Raw genomic sequence first — 22,178 nt, 5'->3', positions numbered from 1 at the left:
TACTAATTTGAAACTTTTCCAAACCAGCTATTTGAGAAAGGCCGTACCAAAATGAAACATATGTAGAATACACAACGCTGCCAACTGTTGCAGGACATCTCACTTATACATATTTACATCGCCTGAGGCCGAGGGGCACGCAGACCGAATTGATTACATGTTCAATTTCAAAATTTATTGTTTTTGTTACATTTTCATTACACTCCTTATATTTTTATTACCTGAAATTTACTACTGCTTTCACTAATTTTGATTGCATTTAATTACATTGCATACATAACACAAAATTTGGTATTGCGTGCTCCTCGCAATAGGCCTGAAGTACATAATAATTTTCAAACTGAAGATAAGAAAGTGAAGTATATAAGGGAACATACATAAAGTACGTCACGCGTTTAGGGGGGAGAGGTTTCAAAAATAGGTGACAATACATGGTGAAAAGATTGAGAAATGCTCGACAAAGGGGGAAAGGAGTGGTAGAAAAATTCAAAATTTTATGTTACGTACATAACGGATGCCCCCTGAAATATATAAACATAACAACTCAGCATAGCACTTGATTTCATATAGCAATTCTTAGATAAGATTACAAAAATACGTGAAATCCGTGTATAAATGCCTCGATGTCGGAACTCATTTAGGATATCCGGGTTCCTGGGAACCAGGAGCACCATGTCCATCTTTATGGGTACCAATCCCAAAGAGCTTAAGTTCCTGAATCCAACAGTGCTAAAATTACTTCAATCGGTTGAAAAATGCTCAACTTACAGCGATTTAAAAAAATGGGTACCCGGGTACCCATTCGGGTGGTTAAAGGTGTTTTTTTTTTCGAGTGCACAACGGTTAAAATCAGTTGAAACATATTTCAGAATTTTGCTTTGAATCCAACAAATATAATTGTTGATGTACAAGGGAGTAATTGGTTCAAAACAATCATATTATAGCTTGAAATTACAGGAATCATATTAAAAAATCTGCTGACTGTTATGTTATTTTAAACAAGCTCCATTCCTGTGCAAGCAACGCGATCGTATTGATGAACACGGAATTCATATGTCGCTTTCGCTTGATGCCAATGCTAACCCAGTTCCCACCCTAACTGCTGTCAAACCGTTTGTTGAAGCTAGTTTCGAACCTAGTTTTAACGTTGTTGAACTGAAAATCGAGTCATTTGCGAACCTGGTTTTTATATCAGATTTGTTCAAACCCCCGTTGTTAAATGCGAAACTAACACAGTTTCGAAAAAAAAAAAGTTTGTTTTATTAAACTGCCCTGGATCAGTGTCAGTTCTCTCAAGCGAAAGCGTCAATAGTGAATATCGACAGTATTAGGTACAAACTTCGGAATTTCATCTAAAACTGTCACATGAAAGGACTATTTCCAGCACTGGCTTGAAGTCACCATCTTGAATGGAATAAATGGTATAGTATTTTGAATGCGATATGAGAAATTTCTCATTATGTGTCTCGTGATAGTCTCAATAATACGCAAGTGATGATTTTTATATTATTAATATTATTAACATTTGTATTTCCGTTTAACTGTTGTTTGCACACATAAAGTAGCGTCGAACGGATTTCGTCTTTTGATGTACAATGCATTACAAGTATTAACCGATAACACCTGTACCCGATATCGTTTAATTAATCTTTGAATGCTTCTAATTTTTTGGGTATTTCGGTCCTTTTCAAATTTGTGTGCTGTGTTCTTCAATCGAATATTTCAGATCCATATTCCGTTATTCGTACCAGCTTCGGCTCTGTGCAATTTCTACTTTTGTTCGTTCTATTCTACACAGATGCGATATCCAAATGTCGAGTTATATTTTATTATATCTTCTCTGATACGTTCTTTGAAGTGTCAATTTATTAGAGATATTTTAACTACTTATAATTTAATTACAATTAGCTTCTAGCAGGTTCTGTTTACTTTCAATTTAATGCGACTTTTGTTCACTGTCCTATAGTGTATTTTATAATTGTAATTTTCGAGATATGTGGAAAAATTAAATTGTGTTTAGCTTTATATAAATTCATCACTATGAAAATAAAGGTATTTCTTAGTTGATTACACTATTTCAAATAATAATAAATCTGATTACAATGTCCTTTGTGAGTTGAGTCGGTATCATTAATATACTTCGCGTAATTTTCTAGATTTTTGTTGCTAGGTACCGAATTTAACATGAATAAGTAATACTTTATTCTTGAAACTATCTTCCGCGAGTTTTATACGTATGACACGTTTATGATTCCGCGTTTCCGATGAACGATGATGATTGTTTTCCCATTATATTACCAGTGACAACAATTTGTGTTTATTTAATAGTTATATTTACTTCTTAGTAATGGTCCATTGTCCCCATTCTCAACGTACCTGTGGGGCAGCTCCGCGCAAAACATGAATATTGGTAGGTTAGATAAATGAATGTATTTTGAATCACGATTCTCACAAGCTCTTCGCAAGCATGCTTTCTTCAATTTCAACGACCAACTCATTCAATGATCAGTTTAGTTTCCCTTTTGAGCAAACTGTAAACGTTGGAGATTGAATTAGTGATAATGTATCTTTAAGATGGCACATGCTTTCAAGTAATAATGCAAATTTCTTGATATGAATGATTCAAATACCATATTAATTAAAAGTTGTGCGTCCTAATATTAATTTCATTTTGGGATTAAAAATGGCATTGTTCAACGCTAACAAAGCGTAACTAGAAAGGCAAATGAGGTTTTAATAATAAATAATGAGGGCTGCGCTCAGAGAAATAGATATTTCAAGTCTGATTCATGTGTACCTAGGATGTGACTAGATGAAGTATATGAACAGTTAAATGGAAGAATTGCAAGAGTTTATCGATTCGGAAAGGGTTTGGATTACGGAAATGTTTCAAATGTAAAACAGAAACTTCATAAAACTTTTGAATAGGGGGTTTTTATATAGTTTTTTTTTCCGATTTTTTCATAAAAAAAATGCAGAAATCAATACATGTACGATGTTTTAAGCAGCCTCTGAAGCACGTTCTCTAATAATCTGCGGGCAATTTCAATAAAAAAGTAGACCCTATAGATTCGGGAAGGGAATTTAAAATAAGTTTAAAATTCATGAAGAATGATGAAATTAAATCGACCATTTTTACTTTTACTTTTTGGAGGGAAATCGGGAGTATTTTAGCCATGAGCTTCAAACTTTACATAACAAAAAAAAAAACGAACCCTAAGTTTATATTACCTCTCCATATATATTTCAGCGAAATTGAGCAGATATTGCTGTGATAGCGTATCGTTGAGATTTAAAAATCCCCTGGTAGGATTTGTTAATTTTGTATATCAATGCAAAAAATATTTTAGGTTGTCTGAAGTAAAACATGAGGTTGTATATTAATCAAAAGATTTTTTATAAAAGCTAAGCTTCCAATATTTTCCCAAAAACCTTCAAAGCTTACGAAAGGAATTTGTACTTAAAGTTGTTAAAAGTTTTAAGTGGAATTTTTTGTACTTGTAGCCAGAGAGACAGCAACCTGAGGTTGATGTCAGAGTGAACGCGGAACGCGGAGCGAGGCGATCCAATGCGATGCACTGTTTTCGCATCGCTTTCACTCTGGCAGGTTTGCTTTGATCAAATGTAACCAGCTCGCACGTACGTGTTGATGTATCGCGTGATGCTTTCACTCTGACAGCACTCTTGGGCTGCTGTCAGAGTGGTGCGTCATAGCGTCTGGACTACATTTGATCAAACCAAACATGTCAGGGTGAACGTGTAAGTGTAAGCGTAACGCGAAGATTCAAGACGCGCATGCGAGCTAGTTTCATTTGATCAAAGTAAACCTGCCAAAGTGAATACGATGCCACAACAGTTCCACGCTCACTCTGACATCAATCTTAGAACTCAACACGGAACTTATTTTTTCAAGTAGCCCAAAGATCCATGTACTTCTTTAAACTTCCATGTATTCCTTTAAAGTCTTGTTGAACCGAAAATGATTGTATCGTGAACTTAAAATTGAATGTTCAGATACTGTGATATCTTTGGTTTCTCGAGACTTAGTTCAAATAAAAGAAAAATATTAAAATAGTGGTTGATAATAATCGGTCAAACAACATGGGTTTTCAATTTAATTTTTTTAAGATTTCAAGTTTAAACATTTCATCTGCATTAGTCATTCGAATTTGTTTGACATATTGTTTTAAACTAATACTTCTGCAAGTTCAACAAGTTTGGAAAATTTCTATCTAAATTGAAAATTGAATTAACATTTAGGCAAATAAGCTCCTGATTGAGAGTAAATGTAAATTATTCATTTTTTTCCAGGTTATATTAGACTGCGCCTCTATTGTTAAAATATACCCATGAATACTGTATACACATAGCATTGAATGATACTGAAAGTTAAATCCAGATCGAAGCTATTTCCAAAGGTCTTAAACATAATAAAGAACGATAAATAAATGGGTGAAATAATATATAGGATTTGATGATAGAATACTGTTACTATATATGGTTGAAACATGCTTAAGTGATCATTTCCATCTGGAATAAATTGTAAAAATAGCTGCTGAAATGTTTTCGTTTGATATGCAGCCACACTATGGATCCTTAGAAACAAATATTTTTCGAAGACCGTCGCGTAATGTTGATATCAATTACTTGTATGAAAAAGAAAACAGTGTTGTAAATTACTTAGGTGGATAAGGCACTCTCAAAGTACTAGAAGAAATTAGAAAACTGTTGATTGAATTTTAAATATTTAAAATTAAATGGCATTTGCTGTAACTTTTCTGTAACGTAATGCTCAATTTCAGAAGTAACAGTAAGTTTCATTTGTGTGACACTTATCCTCACAGCCTTGTAATTCGAAAGTAAATGACGGTGCACCTGAAATAGATTTGTCAATTCATCCGAATTAAAGTATTCAGTACAGAACGATAAAATTTATACATTTTGTTTAACTTGGAGATTTAGACAATCCATCATGTCCTATGACGTCTTTTCACCGCAGAATCTGAAAACTCACTCGTCTTTCAGCTCTGTTCCTCAAGAAATCACCTTGAGGATTTTTACGCAAAACGTAGATAGTTTATAGTAATGATCAACAACTTGTTCGAATATGTATGCAGCGACGTTGAATGAGTTAAAATATACCGACATGTTTGTCGTTTGATCGCAAATAGTTGATAACATTATATGGATAATTTCAGGGGAAGGTGTTCGGTTGCCGGCACCCCACCGTAACTTTTGACAAAAAGCAGATAGCGTCATTTCGACAAATGTCATGTGTGTGTAATAGCAGCACGTTCTTTCTTGTGCCGAATACCGAAGCAAACAGACGCTTGTACTTTTTGCTGCGTTCAAAACAAATTTGAAATGCGCGACTTTTTTTATAGTATCATAAATCGAAGAGCATCAATCGGAAAGGTGAGTGGATTGAATATTTATGAGGTGAAATCGATCTATTTAGTGATTTAATACCGGATGATATCAAAATTTTCGCAACCAAAGATTTGTTTTGTCTTTTTCAAAATGTCTACCGATTTCGGTTATCGGCACCCCAAGGTGTTCGATTACCGGCACCCCATTTTTTCCGACAAATAGTAAAAAATTGTCAGTGATATGCAGGCTGCTGTCGAGACAAAGAAATCAAAGTTTTGGCCAAACATCTAGCTGCTCATATGGTCAGCAGATGGCCCGGCAAAGAAAAAACGTGAAAGACCGGCCAAATCAACACCAAAGACGCCTGGATCATCGAACAAGAGAGCCAAGGCGAAGTCACCATTAGACAATGAAGACTTTTGTCCAAAACGCCTCCAAAAAGAAAAAATTGTGTTGTTTCTTTGAATAACTGCAGTCTTTACTTATATCGTTCCATTTTAGGTGAATCGGTAATCGCCGGTAATCGAACACCTTTTTTGAAATAGCCAAAATTTATCACTTTACTAAATTGATAATAAAGATTTCCCAATCAAATAAATCAACTTTGTTACTTAACTTACTTAATTAAGCTTAAAATAAAAGGATGCCGGTAACCGTACACTCTCCCCTACTTCTGCTTGTACCGCAGATGGTATTCTGAAATTCAACGATATCCAATCAAATTTGAAAGAGTTTGTGAAAATGAACTGTTTGTACACAAAGTCATTCTCTCCTTTCCTGCATATCTATCATGTTGATTGAAGGCAGATTGCATTTCAGAATATCAAATATAAGATTAGTTTTCGTTAAGACTCAGAACTAACTCAATGATCAGTAATTGTGATAGAACTCGATGAATCGAGGAAAACTTATAAATGTCGGTTAACTTCTTGGTCGTTCTACGTTATCTCATACAGACGCAAACTAAAAATGCGTGATATAAACACAAATTCTAATGCGTATGCATAGCTATTTTATAAAATTTCAATTAGAGTCAGGTAAAATGTCTCAATAATAACTTATTATATATATTTTATCTAATGCGCTAATAAGAATAGTTTTATCGGAAAATTACTAATGAACGTGAACAAATCGCTGTTACAATGAATTTGTGCATCGCTTCGATAGTGTTAACAATTTGTGTTTATAAGTGTCTAGTACTGTGTGAATTTAACCGAAATTAACCTCTATACGTACAACTATATTAACTGTAGTTCAACATAAAAATTAAATATCTGTGACGGTTAGTAACAATGGGACTTTCAACATAATGCTTAAATTTTCAATGATTCAATGTAATTAGTTTTTCACAATTTTTTTTTCAAGGTTCTGTTTGGTTGTTTTGTATATATGTTTTATTTGTGTTGTTTAGGTATGGATCGCATTAAAAATATTGCGTTATCATTAGTTATATTATATCTGCTTGTTAATGGAATTGTTTAATGGTCATAATTTCTCCTTCATACTAAAACTATGTTCGTTAGACATAAATCATACACGTACATCCATGTTGAGATTTGGTTTTACTTTCATTTTTATTTCAATTGTTGATAGATGAGTATAAACGATAGGCGGAATCGTGCTGAAGTTTATAAAGGTGGAAGTTTTAATTTTTGTTGGGCACATAGACTAGCGAAAAGAGGCAAGCGTTTATCGTTCAGTTATTTTCAATTTGCGAATTTGGTGCAGTTTCAAGCGTATTGCAAGGATTGATAGTACGAAAATCGAAAAGTATATCTGATATCCAAATAGCAAGTGATGCCAGATATTTTGCCAAAGTAAGACTAGAAAAACGAACATAGATACAAAGCATCGAGTTCAGTGAGTAGAATTGTTAGTGCTTATATTTAGTGGAATGCAATACTGTTGGTTCACTGTATAACAATACAACAAAAACCCTAATTTCAATTTCGTTTTATCAACGGTACAGGGATTATATCACCGAATGAAGTGTATTTTTATTTTACAGTGTGCTCCGCTAAATTATTGTCTATTTTTTTTCTTTGCTTTTCATTGAATTTTGTTTGTAATGTTTAAACAAACATCTCTGAATTGTCCATCGTATTTGTTTAAATAGTCGAATTCGAGTCTTATGGTGCTGTTCTATGATTACATTTGCCCCGATGCCGCAAGACACGTTTCAACAGCAGAGGGAGGCAAGCAGTCAATTATTTCGAAAAGAGTGTGTGTAAATCAAGATTATTGAATACTACCGTGTTTTTATCAATAACTCGCAAATGAAATTGCGTCGAAAGTCTGAGCTAACAAAACCTAACATGTTATTTCGATTTAATGATTGCTACTTTAAGTCGAAATTTATGTTCAGCGTTAGATCGAAAATGGAACATGAGAAACGATGACAGTGCTTATCTCTTATATTGAAATGTTCAGAAGAGGTGTATTAATTCTCATGATGCGTTTTCCGTGAATTCGGAAATTCGAAGCTCAAAATCAACACTAAAAAGACAACATTTAGTAGCATGCGAAAATTGTGTTATTTGCATGTTACCTGTGTATACTTTACACAATTAATATCTAGTTTGGATAATAGAATAGCGACTATCTCGAATTCTTATGCGCCTTTTAAAGTATTCAGTTTTCAGCGATTCTGACTAGGTAAATATCACTTTCCGTAGTTTATCTAATTTTACTTAGTTTACACAGTATGGCAGCATTGTTTTGTATTTTTTGTATTTATAACAAATAACCTCGCCGTATCGTTACACGCTCATGATTTTTTTTACAAATGATGTATTGCTTATGAACAAGTGGTTGATCTCTGCTTTTGTCATCGGTTCACTGTTAATTTCCCTACTTAATAGATTGATCCACTGCTATAACAGACTGTGGAGTTTGCCAAGAATTCAAGATAATCATGCAAGTCCGAAAATTTATTTTCACCAAGAAAGTGCAGCTATTGTTAAATGCATTTTAAACAATGAAGGGTCCAAAGGTGATGGTGACACTGTGTTTGCGCTACAAACGAACTGCTGGGGTTTCGATAGAACACTACTTAGAAGAAGCTTTTTAGGAAACCCGCTGGTCCAGCATCCTGTGGTTGTGTTTGTGCTGTCTTCAGTTTTGCTTGAGCATTCTTTAAAGCTCTGAAAATACATTAAGATATTAATTCTTGTTTATTGACAATGTATTTGTTATTATTATCCTTACTGTTGAAGGTCCATTATAGTCTTCTCTTTCTGGTTTTGTTCTTCTTGCGTCATTTGAACTAACTGCAGTAATCTTTCAGTTTCGGCTGCCGATCGCATAGCGTCTTCTTTGGCGTTGTCCAAATCTTTGGTTGTCCTGGTAGATGAAGGAAATAATCAAGAATAAATATTGGAGATAATTCTTGAACCATATATCAACAGAATTGTGTCTTTATCAAGAGAAAAAAAAAATGCTGAGAGCATTTCGGCTGAAATTCATTCAGGATTGGGTAGGTGTAGACAATAGTACTACTCAGGGAAAAAACAGAAACCAAAGTGGGTTAGTCGATGCTTTTCATGAAGCACACCTAGGTTCGATTCCCAACCCCATACATGGGACCATGGAGGAAAACTGAAAATCTTCATAAAGATACAACTGATATATATATATAATAGCCGGGACCGTCCGGAACTATCCGGGACGTTTTTTCCTCATCGGCGAAGACTGAGCTGCCGGCGTGTGTATGTATTGGAATCCCGGATTCGGGATAAAATTCATTTGGTTGCCACCGATATTCTTCGCGGATTTTTTTTTCAGCGCCGACGGTGCGAAAAACTCAGCTAGGAATATCAGTCATCGCCGATGAGGAAAAAAAACGTCCCGGATAGTACCGCACGGTCCCGGTATAGTGCGAACAGGCTATAAACATTACATTGCATTGTGAACTTGCAAACAGTACATTTCTTCCCTCCTATGGGGAAAACCTATGAGGCGGGTGACACTTTCTTTCAGAAACATTTAGATCGTTTTATATCACCTGTCTAAGCGACGGTACTATGATGACTCTGTGCTTATAATGCAAACAGTTGGCCGCTAAAGTGTACTTGTTTTATGGATACTTGTAATAACATTGCGCAAAATCGTAATCCTTTTCTAGTATTTGCACAGATATTCCTTCTTTCTTCGTTTCACTAGCAAGACTTTATAATATGTACCCTTTCCTAGAAAAGGTATAATTCGTCTGAAATTTTAGGTCGAGGAGCATAACAAATTGCTGCGATGTGCTTCGTCAGACTTATGTAATACACAACGATCAATTCTGTGTCCTTAACATTCTAGGGATGATGCTTTTGATCGATTCAGGTGCAACCCGCTCAGTCTGTTAAAGTCCTTCGCAAATACGATTATGTCATCGTAGAAACTAACGACAATATCGTCCAATCGTTGAAGAACAGACTGCGTCGTTCAAAATTGCGGGAATATTAGTGGCGCCATATTTAGCCCGAGTAGGGTAAATGAGTCCGTATGCTACCGTGTTAAGTGTTAGTAAGCGGCTGAATTCATCATATATCGGAAGATGCGTGATTTAATCTTTTGCTGGCGGTTCCGTTAATTTTCGAAGAATGTCGCTAAGTACTTCCTCGAAGCCTTTCAGCAGACTCGAAAGACGTTCTGTAAAGCTCATAAAATTTATCCATGCTTGGGTAGAGAACATGTGTCGGTAGAGAACGATGCTAGGTGTAACTCGAAAATTGCCTGTCCCTTTTTTATAAAGAGTATTCTGGTTTAATAGACCGCAATTTTGATTCAGGAATTATGTCGCAGGGTGCTTCGGTATCTAATTCCATTTGCAAAGCGCAACCATCGATGTTGAAATTAATCATTTTCTTTCCCGATGTTACGATATCATGTACTTGACTCAGTGGCTGTACCATCTCGATTTCAGATGATGGCATGGCAGATGATAGAATATTCTGTTTTTTCCCCAATATACCACGGGTTTTTAGACCGTGTAAAAGTTCGAAAAACATCCGAATGAGAAAGTCTTCGTGTTCGCAATCCACAGCCCCTTGTCTTAAACGAAGGGCAAATTGTGCGATTGTTTCACCTTTTAGCTGTCTAAATTTAATACTTTTGCCGTATTCATTCTTTTTACGATCGAAATTGTGGGATGTGTACACGACATCAACATAACACCACTCGCATTATCAGCTGGTAATAGTTCTGGATGCAATGTAATGACGAAGTTGTTTCCCATTATTTCAGTGATGCGTCCAGTCTGTGACAGAACATCGGAGCGATAATAGTATCTCACGATGTCCCGTGTCGAGTGATTCTCTTGCATCTAGTACAAGATGGCTGCCTAATAGTAGTCCAGGGAAATATTGGATTTTCACAGAAGTGATTGTTTAATGTAGCCTGCAACTCGTCAAAACCGATGGCAGTTCGAACTTCTTGACTCACCAGAAACTTAAGAGCGTTATTTAACTCTGCTCCCATAAGCACTCTGGCATATTTCGCATACTGTGATTGAGATATCTGATTTAGCTCTAGTGCCCACTTAAACCTATTTCAGCAACTGATCCTCCAGATGGCTGATATTCTAACATGAAAAAAATTGAAATCTTCAATAGTGATTCTGAATTTCACATGGAAATTTTCTCTACTATTCGAATTTGATGCGGAATTCACGGTATAGGTAATATTTTTATTTGAAATGTGGCATTTTTATTTAGAATTTTTTTTATTTGTTCGGCTCAAATCAAACAAACTCTGTTAACAATAAAATTTAACTGCGAAATTCAGTCAACTCAGTCTGAAAAATTTTTGCATCAGCTTAGCTTTACTTAAGGAAAAATAGTTTCGAAAAAATGTGGAAGTACAACTTTGCGAACTTTGTCTGGTGTATGATTGTGAGCATGCTTACTATCTCTCCCGTTTAGTTGTTCATTTTATTTACTATTCAAAGAAACCCCATTTTCTCTCCCATCGTTTGAGAATCATTTCATCTCATTCCCGCTTGTGTATCTGTAATAACTAAAAATTCATGGCACCACCGACTTTTAAAGCTGAGCACGCGGCAAAATAAACGATATGGCTTACTTCTAACACAAATAGTCTATAATTACACTCGTTGTATGGTATGTAGTCTCACCTTGTTGAACAAGAAAGTTTGTCTAGACCACATTTGAATATTTCTAGTAACACTAAGCATCAACATCCAATTTTATCGATCACCCTTGATGGTCTCATCAGGTATGAAACAATCAACACATTTTATTCGAATAACGTTGTACAGGATACTGGCAATTGTTTTCGATCTGCTACTGACTAGTGCTCAAAAAAGGCTAAATAACATATTGCCAGTACTGTCACGATATTTTGGACGATCTTCACGAATGATTAACACTACAGACCGATTATGTTTAAAAAACTCAGTGAATGATGCCACCGAAAATAAATTTATCAAAATTTTCGTAATGTTTTGTGAAAAGGAAAAGGAATTTTGGTCTACGTGGTTTATGAACGGTCCTAAATATCTGTGTGAATATTTGCAAAAATGTGCACTCAATTTTCTATTTTCTTGTTGAAAATCCTACATTTTTCACAATTTGTTCGGCTCTTCCGAACCCTAAAGTTAGGTTCTGGAGATACCGGAAGTGATGAAGTGATCAAAAGCTTCAAAATGGGTTTTGAATAAATTTCTCATGTAAGTTTTTTCAACTAACTATTTTTTTTCGGTAAAGAATATGAAATTTTCGAGATATGAAGTTTCGCGTTCACAAAAAACAGCCTTTTTTCAACAGCCTATACTGTAAAATCTAATAAAAATACAAAAATTCGAAACATGAAATGTGCGTCTTTTCCTTAGCTTTCAAATAAGCGATTCCATAAAGCAACCTTTAAAGAAAGAAGAAAAAAATTAATAAACAAATAAAAGAAAATTCAAACTAGGGCCGAATTTATTTTCTTATTTTTTCAGTTGAAAAAAGAAGCCTTAGGGGTTTAACTCAGCCTTGCAAAGTTTCAGAGTGGAAAGATTAATACTTTTGGAGCAGTGAATTTTTCAATCACGACCCGCACGCGCGGAGCGTACCGCAGCACAACTCGCTCGGATGCGGGCTTAACTTGTCGACACATGCCGCGCCGCTCGAATCCTAACTTTGACAGTTTATTGTTAGCAACGTTTCAGTTAAGATCGCGGTGTAAAAATGAATGCAAAAATCAAAAATATTTGTTGCGTCGAGTTTCTTCTTCCCTTCTTGAGAAATTCGATTTTTTGCAAGCAAATGATGTTTTGTATGCACCGTGTAAAATTGTATGACTTCAATTATTATTTCAGGAGAAATTGTTTTTCTGTAAAATATGAATATTCAAGACTTTTAATGTAAAAACATCAAAAGTTTTATTTCCTACTTTCGTAACAAAATATATTGATGTGTTCATTGCATGCGCTGTCTTACGAATACTCCAGTTTTTTTGGACAAACAGTTAAAATTCTCATTATCTCGGATTTAGTTGCATCTTTTGCATGAAATTTTTGTTTCAATTCGGTAAGATAACGGTAATGAGTAAGGAAGGCAAATATGATTCATTCTAAAAAGGCAATCAATATTTTAAAATTTGATAAATGCACTGTTACAGTGTAAGTAAATGTAAGAATTACTTCTGTATAGTCGCTGAATATAGACACATTGTCATCACTGTCATCAGCCTCAGAGGATTCAGAATTTGTGATCACTATTGCATCAGCAGAATTTTCCCTCACAGCTGAATAGTGGAAATTGCATATTTTCGCCACATTTCCAAAACTGCATGTCATGACTATTTTAATACTCACGTAAATCCTTTGCCCAAATTTTACTCCCTTTCTGCCTACACGGTGCACACGAAACATCATTTGCTTACAAAAAACCAAGAAGGGAAGAAGAAACCCGGCGCAACGAATGTTTTTGAGTTTTGCTAACATGAGTCTTAAAGTTAAAAGGATTGCAGCAACGATTTTTGATTTTTGAATTCATTTTTACACCGCGATCTGAACTGTAACGTTGCTAACAATAAACTGTCAATATTACGAATCGATCCGTGGCGCGACATGTGTCGACAAACTAAGTCAGTATCCGAGCGAGTTGCGCTGCGGCAGTGGTGGTAAATGGCGAACCGAACGCCGATGCATCTGTAAATTTACTCAAAAATGTTCACCGAGCGTAAGCATACGATAGGTTCGAAAACTATTCCCTCGGTTAATGCGAAAGTGTTCTGTGCTCGGTGTTCGGCGAAGCAATCGAGGGTCGAGTAAACTGCGTTCGATACGATGGTTTGTTGATTTCTGTTCTCGCATCCTGGTTTTGAAATTATCAATACACACGTGATCAGCACAAAAAAAATGTTTTGTTCGATTCATAAATCGATCAATAGTAATTCAAATGGTATTATTTTGGACATTATCAGTGTGCGTAGGGTGGCTCGATATGGAAAATAGTAAGTTTTGGATCTTTTGCAGATTTTATTTTAACAATAAGGATTGAATGTTTTGGAACATTTCAGCAAACGTAGAGTGGGTCAATATGAAAAGGATTTTTTTTACTCTTGCAAATTCGATGTTCAATAAACTGGTGAGTCAATAGCAAAGAAAATTGAGTTATTTCAGATATTTTCAACGAGCATATTTATATTTTATGTTCTATTGATTGTTGAATCAATAGAAGTTCAGCAGTTTTAGACATTTTCAGAGAGCGTAGAGTGGCGCAATTTGAAAATTTGGATTTTTTTTACTAATTCGATGATTTATTGAATAGTAACAAATCTTTGGAAATTATCTGCCACCGTAGGGTTTTTCTATTTGAAAAATTGTAAAATTTTTGACTAATATCAATTCGATGGTTTGTTGATTGTTGGATCAATTACATTTCGAATTGAATAATTTTGGGCATTTTCGGTAAGTGTATGATGGCGCAATATGAAAACTTGTAAATATTTTGACTTTTGCTGATAAAATGTTTCATTTAAAAGTGAATTAATAACAATTACAAATTGCTAATTTTTGACATTTTCAGGGACCATAGGGTGGTTCTACCTGTGAAATTGTAAAGTTTTGACTAATGTCAATTCGATACTCTATTGATTGATGAATCAATAGCTGTTCAAATAAGATGATATTGAACATTTTCAGCGATCGTAGGGGGGTTTAACATAAAAATTTTAAAATATTTTGATTTTTTTCTATTTTAATGTTCAATTGATGAGCGAATCAGTAGTAGGTAAAATTGGATTATTTTGGTCGTCTTTAACGAGCGAGCGACGTTTGTTAATTTTGGATATTCTCAGCGAGCACTGGATTAATATAGAAATTGTAATTTTTAAACTATTTACAATTCCATGCCAGCGGTAAAGCGGGAACCGAACACCAATGCATTGTACATATTTGTTTAGGAATATTTTCCTAGCAAAAATATGCAAAAGCTGTTAACTCGGTTTATGGTAAAGTTCGCTTGCTGTTCGGCGGAGCAATATGGCGAAAGTCAATTGAGCTCTATTCGATGCGTAGTTTTATTGTTTATGACTCGATGAAATGCCTACCTACAGCATCAAGACTAAATTCTATTTCAGTTGATGAGCAAAGCAATAGCGCGTTAAAAATTACAGTCAAAATCACAGGCACTTCGACGATTTGCATGTTTAAATCCGATGGTTCACCACCACTACTATTTATATATTAATCAATACATCATCCGATTTGGCAAAATAGTTCACAATTTCTCATATAAAGCTGCCTTACCACCGAACAAGATGCTTAAAATTCTAATATTCCAATTGCTATCAATTAAACATTGAATTAGCAAAAGGTAAAATATTCCCATATTTTTATATTAAGCCACTCTACGCCCAATGAAACCAATCAATGAAGCATCGGATCTGCAAATTCAAATACGAACATTTTTCAAATAGGACCACACTACGCTCGCTGTAAATTGGAAATCCTATTGGAACTGCTATTGATTCACCAATTAATAAAACATTGAATCGACATTAGTCAAAAATTTTAAAATTTTCCATATAGCACTACCCTACGCTCATCGAAAATGTCCAAAATTATCAAATTTTTATTGCTCTTGATTCACCATTAAATGGAACATGAAATCAGCAAAAGTCAAAATATATACAAATTTTCATATTGCGCCACCCTACGTTCGATAAAAATGTAAAAAATTATCCAATTCGAACTGCTATTGTTCCCAGAATCAACAGACCATCGAATTAGTCTAAGAATCAATTTTTGTCGATTTTTCAAATAGAACCACCCTACGGTCGCTGAAAATGTCCAAAATTGTTAAGTTTTAATTGCTTTTGATTCAATATTTAATAAAACATCAAATTAGTAAAAATCAAAATATTTACAAATTTTCATATTGCGCCACCCCCGCTCGCTGAAAATGTAAAAAATTATCCAATTCGAATTGCTATTTATTCACCAATCAATAGAGCGTCGAAATGAGATTAGTCAAAAAAACTCTATTTTCCATATACAGGCACCCTACACTCGTTGAACTCAATTTTAATTGCTATTGACTCACCAATTTATTCAATATCGAATTTGCAAATGTTAAAACATTTTCAATCTATCATATTGAGCGACCCTACGCTCGATGGAAATGTACAAAATTACCATACTCTGCTAAGCTTGAGCTTGAGCGACCACCCCTGGTTGCTACTCCGTTACTGATCGGGATTAGCTGAAATTGTACAGGGAGTTTCTAGATGATCCGACCTGGGACTGGTAAATCATCCTTCAATGTACATCTTCTGGTAACCCCAGAATTCATTGATCAGTACCGGCGCCGGCCAGGCCCGAATGTAGATCGTCTAAGGAATGGGAAGGGATGTTAGTCCAACACTTGTTGTTACTAGAGGCCGTATATAATACTGCGCACTCCACAAGTGTCACGGGAGAAGGATATTTGTTAGTATAAATTTCAGTATTCGGTATTATTCGCGCGCGACTCAGTATGTTTCGGTTTCAAGATGCTCGGATGCACCACTTCCCGAGTGAACGTTTTAACAATGTCCCGGAAAGTCTTGATTCACAGCTCTTATTCGAGGAAACTGAAGAAAAATTTGCAATACTATCGCGTAAAGAATAAAAACTTCCCTATTTTTTATAAATGAAATTACGTGATACAAAATAAACGAGTGAATAGGATTTAGACAAAGTTGATTTATTGCATTGTTTATTTGTTTATTTGGAGCAGGGAAAAGCATAAAACCTCCTCATCTTTAGCATCAACAGATTTCACGCGCGTCTTGATTCTGTATTATTTCCGCTTTATTATTTTAATTATTTATTAAAATTATTAATTGGTTACATTAGTTGATCTGGGCAGCCGGCTGCCGAGAAAAATATTAAAATATTAATAATTTGCGTGGAATGCCCCATATACACATACACATTTACCGACCTCGTCGATCTGAGTCGAATGGAATTTAACACTATAGATCTCCGAGGCTCCGTTCGAAAGTCGGTTTTTCCTACAATTCTATTACCTTTCTATTGAGAAAGGCAAAAACCAAAACTATTCTCTTGATCAACAATACTTCCTTCGTTGCTTATTTGATACCCAGTAAAGGAGTTATGATATCTCATCAAATCAAAGAGTCATACTTACTTGTCCAATAGCGCTTGGGCTTCTGTTAACTGTTTGTTCAATTCTCCCGCTGCAGCCGCAGTTCCTCCGGCCTATAAAAAAATCATTTATAAACAATATAACAATATCGCAAAGCCTATACCTTCTGAAGAGACTTTTCCAATTGATCCATCTGTTCTTTTCGCTTTTTCAGTTGCTTATCAAAGTCCACAAGATTTTTCTCCTTTTCCTCCAATTCTTTGCGCTTGCTCTCAATCGCTTTTCGCTGGTCTTCAAAAGTTTTTCGTTCGCTTTCCAGAAGCCGTGTGGCATCCTCAATATGTTTCATTTGAGCTTCTAGCTGCTTTCGATCTTGCTCCGAAATACCGGCATTATGGGCCGCTTTTTGGTTTGCTGCTTGGGTGGTTTGCTGCAACTGTTGCTGCAATTGTTGGATTTGCTGTTGCATTTGCTGTAGTTGTTGTTGCTGCTGTTGCGCTTTCTTGGCGGCTTCTTGAGCTTCGATCTGAAAACAAACAAATAATTAAATTTTATATTCGGGATACTGACTAAATTGTACAATGATGACCATTTTTTCGAATATGTTACACCGTTTCCTAACACCAAAGACAAACCTAGTTCGAATCAGTAAATTTCACGCATGAGTGAAATAATAGTAATATAGTAGTGAAATAATAGTTGACATACCTGACTTTTTTCAAGTTCCTGTACCAACAGCTCAAGTTGATTTTGGAACTGATCCCGCTGAGTAAGTGCATTTTTCAGTTCTTCCTGAACCTTTTCCATTTCTTTCGGATTGATCTGTGGTTGTTGTGGAGTTGGAGGCTGTTGTTGTTGTTGTTGTTGTTGTTGCTGCTGTTGCTGTTGTGTCATTTGTTTTTGCATATTTGTCATCTGCAGGAGTTGTTGTTTTAGCTGTTGTTCCATTACCTGAATTAATTAAATTTAAGCCAATTACATTTTTTATTGAAATTGTCGAGACGCCAAAGTTTTACGAAAACAGGAATAGTTTTTAGTGTCTGTTGAAATATATTATCTGCATGCATGGTAATGAATCAGATTAATGTAGAAACTCACCTGCATTCTCTTTTGCAATTCAATGGCGGCTTTCTCTGCTTGGTCTGCTCTATTTTTCTCTTGTTCAACGACTTTGCGCCATTGCTCAAGCTCACTGTCCCCACGAGATCCTGTTTCCTGAAGCATCTGCTTGAGTCGAGCGATTTCTTTTTTGTAGTTTTGAATTTCTTGCGAATTGGCTTGAGCTTGACCATGAGCATTTTGTGGTGAATTTTTCAACCGTCGATTTTCTTCACATTGGCGCTGTAATTCGAGTTCGGCGGCATTGAGCTCTTGCTGGAAGCTCATTAACATATCCTGACTCTTTTCCAACTGCATCACTAGTTGATCTCGCTCTGCCATCAGTTGTTTGTTGTCTGCCTCCATCTTCATTGCGTTATGCTCGATATGATTGCTAGCATGTTGCTGGTGATGCTTTTCATATATTTTTGTGGATTGCCGAAGAGTTTCCTTTTCGGCTTCTGATTTCTCTAGCCTCTCTAGCACACGCGTAAGTTCTGCAGACATGCGCTCAAATTCAATTCTAGTGGCTTCATAAGCTTCTTGCTGTTTTGATAAATGCAACTGTGCTTTCTCCAGTTCTTTAGCAAGTCTACCTGCTTCCATTTCGGTAGCATCACGGCTTTGAAGTGCCTTTTCCAAACGATCTCGTAATCTTTCCACTTCAGCCTTATCTCCCATACCAACGGATGCTGCGGCCAGTGCACTAGGGCTAACAGCTGATCCTGGATTTTGACGTAATCGTTCAACTTCTTTGAGTAACTTCTCATGCTTATCCCGAATCTTTTCATATTCGATGTGAGCTCGTTCAGCGTCTGTACGCTGTTTATCTTGGTTTGATATAAGTTTCTGAACCTCTTGTCGAGCGAGTTCGAGCTGCAGTGTAGTTTCGTGTAATTTAAGCTCAATGTTCTGAAATTCGTTCTCTCTTGATTCGAATTTTTGTTTGTACTTTTCAAGTGATTCTTCTTCATACTGCGATTTACTACGGAAGCTCTCGAGTTCCATCATAATTTTGTCGTATTTTTCTCGAAGTCGATCGTTCTCCTCTTTCAAACGCCTCGATTCGCGGGAAAATGCTTCATTTTCTTGCAAACGCCGCATTTCAGCTGCTGTTTTTTCATATCGTTCTCTCATTTTTTCAATCTCTAGACTGTATCGTGCGACCTCTTCTTGTGCGGCATCGAGTGAAGCTGTTTGTTTTGTATAACTATTGTGGGCTCGATCCAATTCATAAGATAGCCTTTCTATTTCTGCTTGATGATTATCCTTTTCAGATTGAGCTCTCCTGAGATCTGCCTGCGTTTTTTCAAGTCTTTCACGAATAAGATCGACGTCTTCCTTTGCCTTATCTTCCAATTCTTTGGATCTACCAAGTTGCATTGCAGCTCGGTCACAAGCTTCTTGTAGGCGAGTTGTTTCTTCTTGCAGTTTTCTAAGATCCTCCTTTGCTTTGCCTGCTGACAACGCTGCTCTCTCAGCTTCAACTTCAATACGATTACGATCAGCTTCTGCTGTGTCACATCTCGACTGCAATCGGTAAATTTCGTTCTGAGCGCGGTCATATTTTTCAAGCATTTTATCAAATTCTTTGTTCGAATTGTCTTTCTCATCGATCAGTTTCTGGCTAGCATACAACGCTTTATCGAGCTTTTCTTTCAAAATATCAATCTCTGTAACAGCATCGTCACGTTCCATTTGCAATTTTTGATGAATTTGGTGTGCTTTCTCCCAGCGTTCTTTGACAACTTCAAGTTCTGTTTGAATGGCATCACGCTCTCGCTGATATTTAAGAGCATTGCTTTGTGTAGATTCCGCCTTTTCTTTGAGTTTTTCCAGCTCATCACAAAGAACGTCTCTCTCTTTTTGTAAGCGACCCATAGATGCTTGTAATTTGTCTGCTTTATCTCGATATCTCTCCAGATCCATTTGTATAGCCTCCTTTTCTTTTTGAATTCGTGAAGATTGACCAAGTTGCTTGTCGAGCTGCGACTGGGTATTCTCGAATTCATAGTTGATTTTTTCCTTTTCAAGTTGAAGCTGCCCCGAAAAAACAGGTTGAAAAATTGAGAATAAACAATAGAAAATAATTAGTTTGAAATTTTAGTCTTACCCTTCTAACTTCGGCAATACTTTTGTCAAGCTTTTCCTGTAAATGGTCTACCTCATTTTGAGCTTTGTCCAATGAATTTTGGATCTTCTCTTGTTGCAATTGCGATTTGCCGAGGGTAGCTTGGCTTCGTTCTAGCTCTTCTCGGATTTTATCCAGCTCACCGTAAGCCTAAAATTATTAGGATTATGGATGTACTAGCATTACATTACCAGACGATGTGTTGAGGTAAGGAATTATTTTGAATTGCATAGTAGTGCAGTGAAAATGTGTATAGGAGAATGGGGATCTTGCTCATGATAATTGAAGTCTCTTATGTAAATGGACTTTTTATTGAATGATTGGTAGTGTCAGTACTTGAATGTTTTGGATGATAATTACAGGTATTTGAAATCACTTGGAGGCTACAGATATAGAAAGAGTAGATCGTAATCAGCCATTGATGGAAGAGTAGGAAGGCTTGAAGCGGATGCTATATATTGTTATTAATTTTTTATTGCAAAGTTCAACTGAATACTGGAGGCAGGAAACGGACAGAAGTTTTCACGTTGTTTTAAAGCATATAGTACATTGTATTGGATATTTTTTTATTACAATATGAGGCTTTATATGTACACATTGACTTTTCACAAACATTATTGTTTACCAGGTTCTAAATACTAGGTAAATGAAGAAACGATTTTCATATCACAACACAAAGTCACGATACATGATGATGATATTCATACAATACAATATCACTTGCTTCATTCCTACCGTACATTACGTTGTGCAATATCATTTTTTTTATTTCACCTACCTTCTTACCTTACATCGAGGAATTGGAATTGGGTTTTTATTTGTTGGGTTCGTGTAAATTATGTGTGAAAACGAAAATGTTTGTTTACATTGACCAACGACTATGTTCATAATATTATACACAGTATTTACTTATCATTCAAACGCACCATTTTTACTGGAGTGTTAAGATAGACTCCAACTAATAGTGACCAACAAACACCAACTTGGTACAGTATAGCTTATATCAAGATCCCCATGCCCTGCACATTTTTACAATTGGAAAATTCGATTCTATTTTGAAAACCATTCTTGAGAATCAAATCTTGACTTTGTAAATGCTTCTAACGTATTGCAGTATGACGTTGTATGAATGATTCAGTTCGCAAGTGAACACTAACTATAGTAGGTGTTGTTGATTTTTGTTGAGATGTTGATGTTTGCATTTACCTTATCTCTCTCACTAACAATTCGTTGTATTCCAGTTTGACTTCTTTCCATTTCCTGTTTTATGCTTTCCTGTTCACCTTGTGCGTTTTCAAGTTTTGCTTTGAGTCTGTAAACTTCCCCTTGACTTTTTTCTAATTTCTCCTGCAAGGCGGCAGCTTCGGCTCTTGCCCGCTCGGCATCGGACTAAATAATAAGTGAACAAATGAAACAAACATTAAATGAAACAAAGTAATGCTTAGCGCAAACTGCTAGTGAGAAGTCAGAAAATACTGGAATAAAATCGGAACGGTAGTATCTATAACTGCTCTGCATAACTGATTTTAACTGATAAAAGAAGTAGGTTGAAAAACAAACAGTGAACCGAACTGCGAATGTATAAATATAGTAGGAAAAATGTAATAGTTACGATTTCCATACTACACAATGAGTTTTGTTCGATTTCATAACAAAAATATAACAGAAAACGCAAAAGCCGTGACTGTGCGAGAGCATTCTTTTCTCTCTGAGATATTTTCGAATGTGTTAGTCATGTGTATCTTTAAAATTTTCTTCAGACTAAGAAGAAAGTTGATTCAAATTTATTGCGAACACTACAGTATAAAAACTGGCAAACAAAAATGTTTGAATAGTAAATAGCTTTAGTTGATATTGAATTGTGAGTTTAATATGGAGAGAAAAAATTGTGATTGTAAATGAAAGAAAAGTTTTAAATAGCATTCTCAAAGTTAGGTTGTCTACTCACAAAATTGTCTACTGTCTGTTCCTATAAAATGTTTGTGAATGTG

The 22,178-nt window shown here is 35.6% G+C and overlaps 1 protein-coding gene across 23 annotated transcripts in view; it reads right to left on the bottom strand.

The window, feature by feature from the left end:
• Nucleotides 1-1,495: 1,495 nt before the first annotated feature.
• LOC131432971 (trichohyalin) overlaps nucleotides 1,496-22,178 on the bottom strand; it is an 82,000-nt gene continuing 61,317 nt past the window's right edge. For 17 of the 23 annotated variants that reach the window (XM_058599636.1, XM_058599646.1, XM_058599647.1 and 14 more), the window contains 8 exons: nucleotides 21,394-21,576; nucleotides 20,170-20,337; nucleotides 18,057-20,096; nucleotides 17,667-17,909; nucleotides 17,122-17,484; nucleotides 17,001-17,071; nucleotides 8,578-8,712; nucleotides 1,496-8,513 (listed from right to left, as the gene is read on the bottom strand). In XM_058599636.1, coding sequence (XP_058455619.1) covers nucleotides 8,423-8,513; nucleotides 8,578-8,712; nucleotides 17,001-17,071; nucleotides 17,122-17,484; nucleotides 17,667-17,909; nucleotides 18,057-20,096; nucleotides 20,170-20,337; nucleotides 21,394-21,576 — 3,294 coding nt within the window. In that variant the 3' untranslated portion in view covers nucleotides 1,496-8,422. Of the gene's footprint in view, nucleotides 8,514-8,577; nucleotides 8,713-17,000; nucleotides 17,072-17,121; nucleotides 17,485-17,666; nucleotides 17,910-18,056; nucleotides 20,097-20,169; nucleotides 20,338-21,393; nucleotides 21,577-22,135; nucleotides 22,157-22,178 lie in introns of all 23 variants that reach the window. The other 6 variants (XM_058599643.1, XM_058599644.1, XM_058599645.1 and 3 more) reach the window with 2 other exon arrangements.

This window comes from Malaya genurostris, chromosome 2 (assembly GCF_030247185.1).
Source record: "Malaya genurostris strain Urasoe2022 chromosome 2, Malgen_1.1, whole genome shotgun sequence".
NCBI classification, from domain to species: Eukaryota; Metazoa; Arthropoda; class Insecta; order Diptera; family Culicidae; genus Malaya; species Malaya genurostris.
Note: the sequence above shows the minus strand (reverse complement) of the source record. Positions and strands in the feature narration are given on the sequence as shown.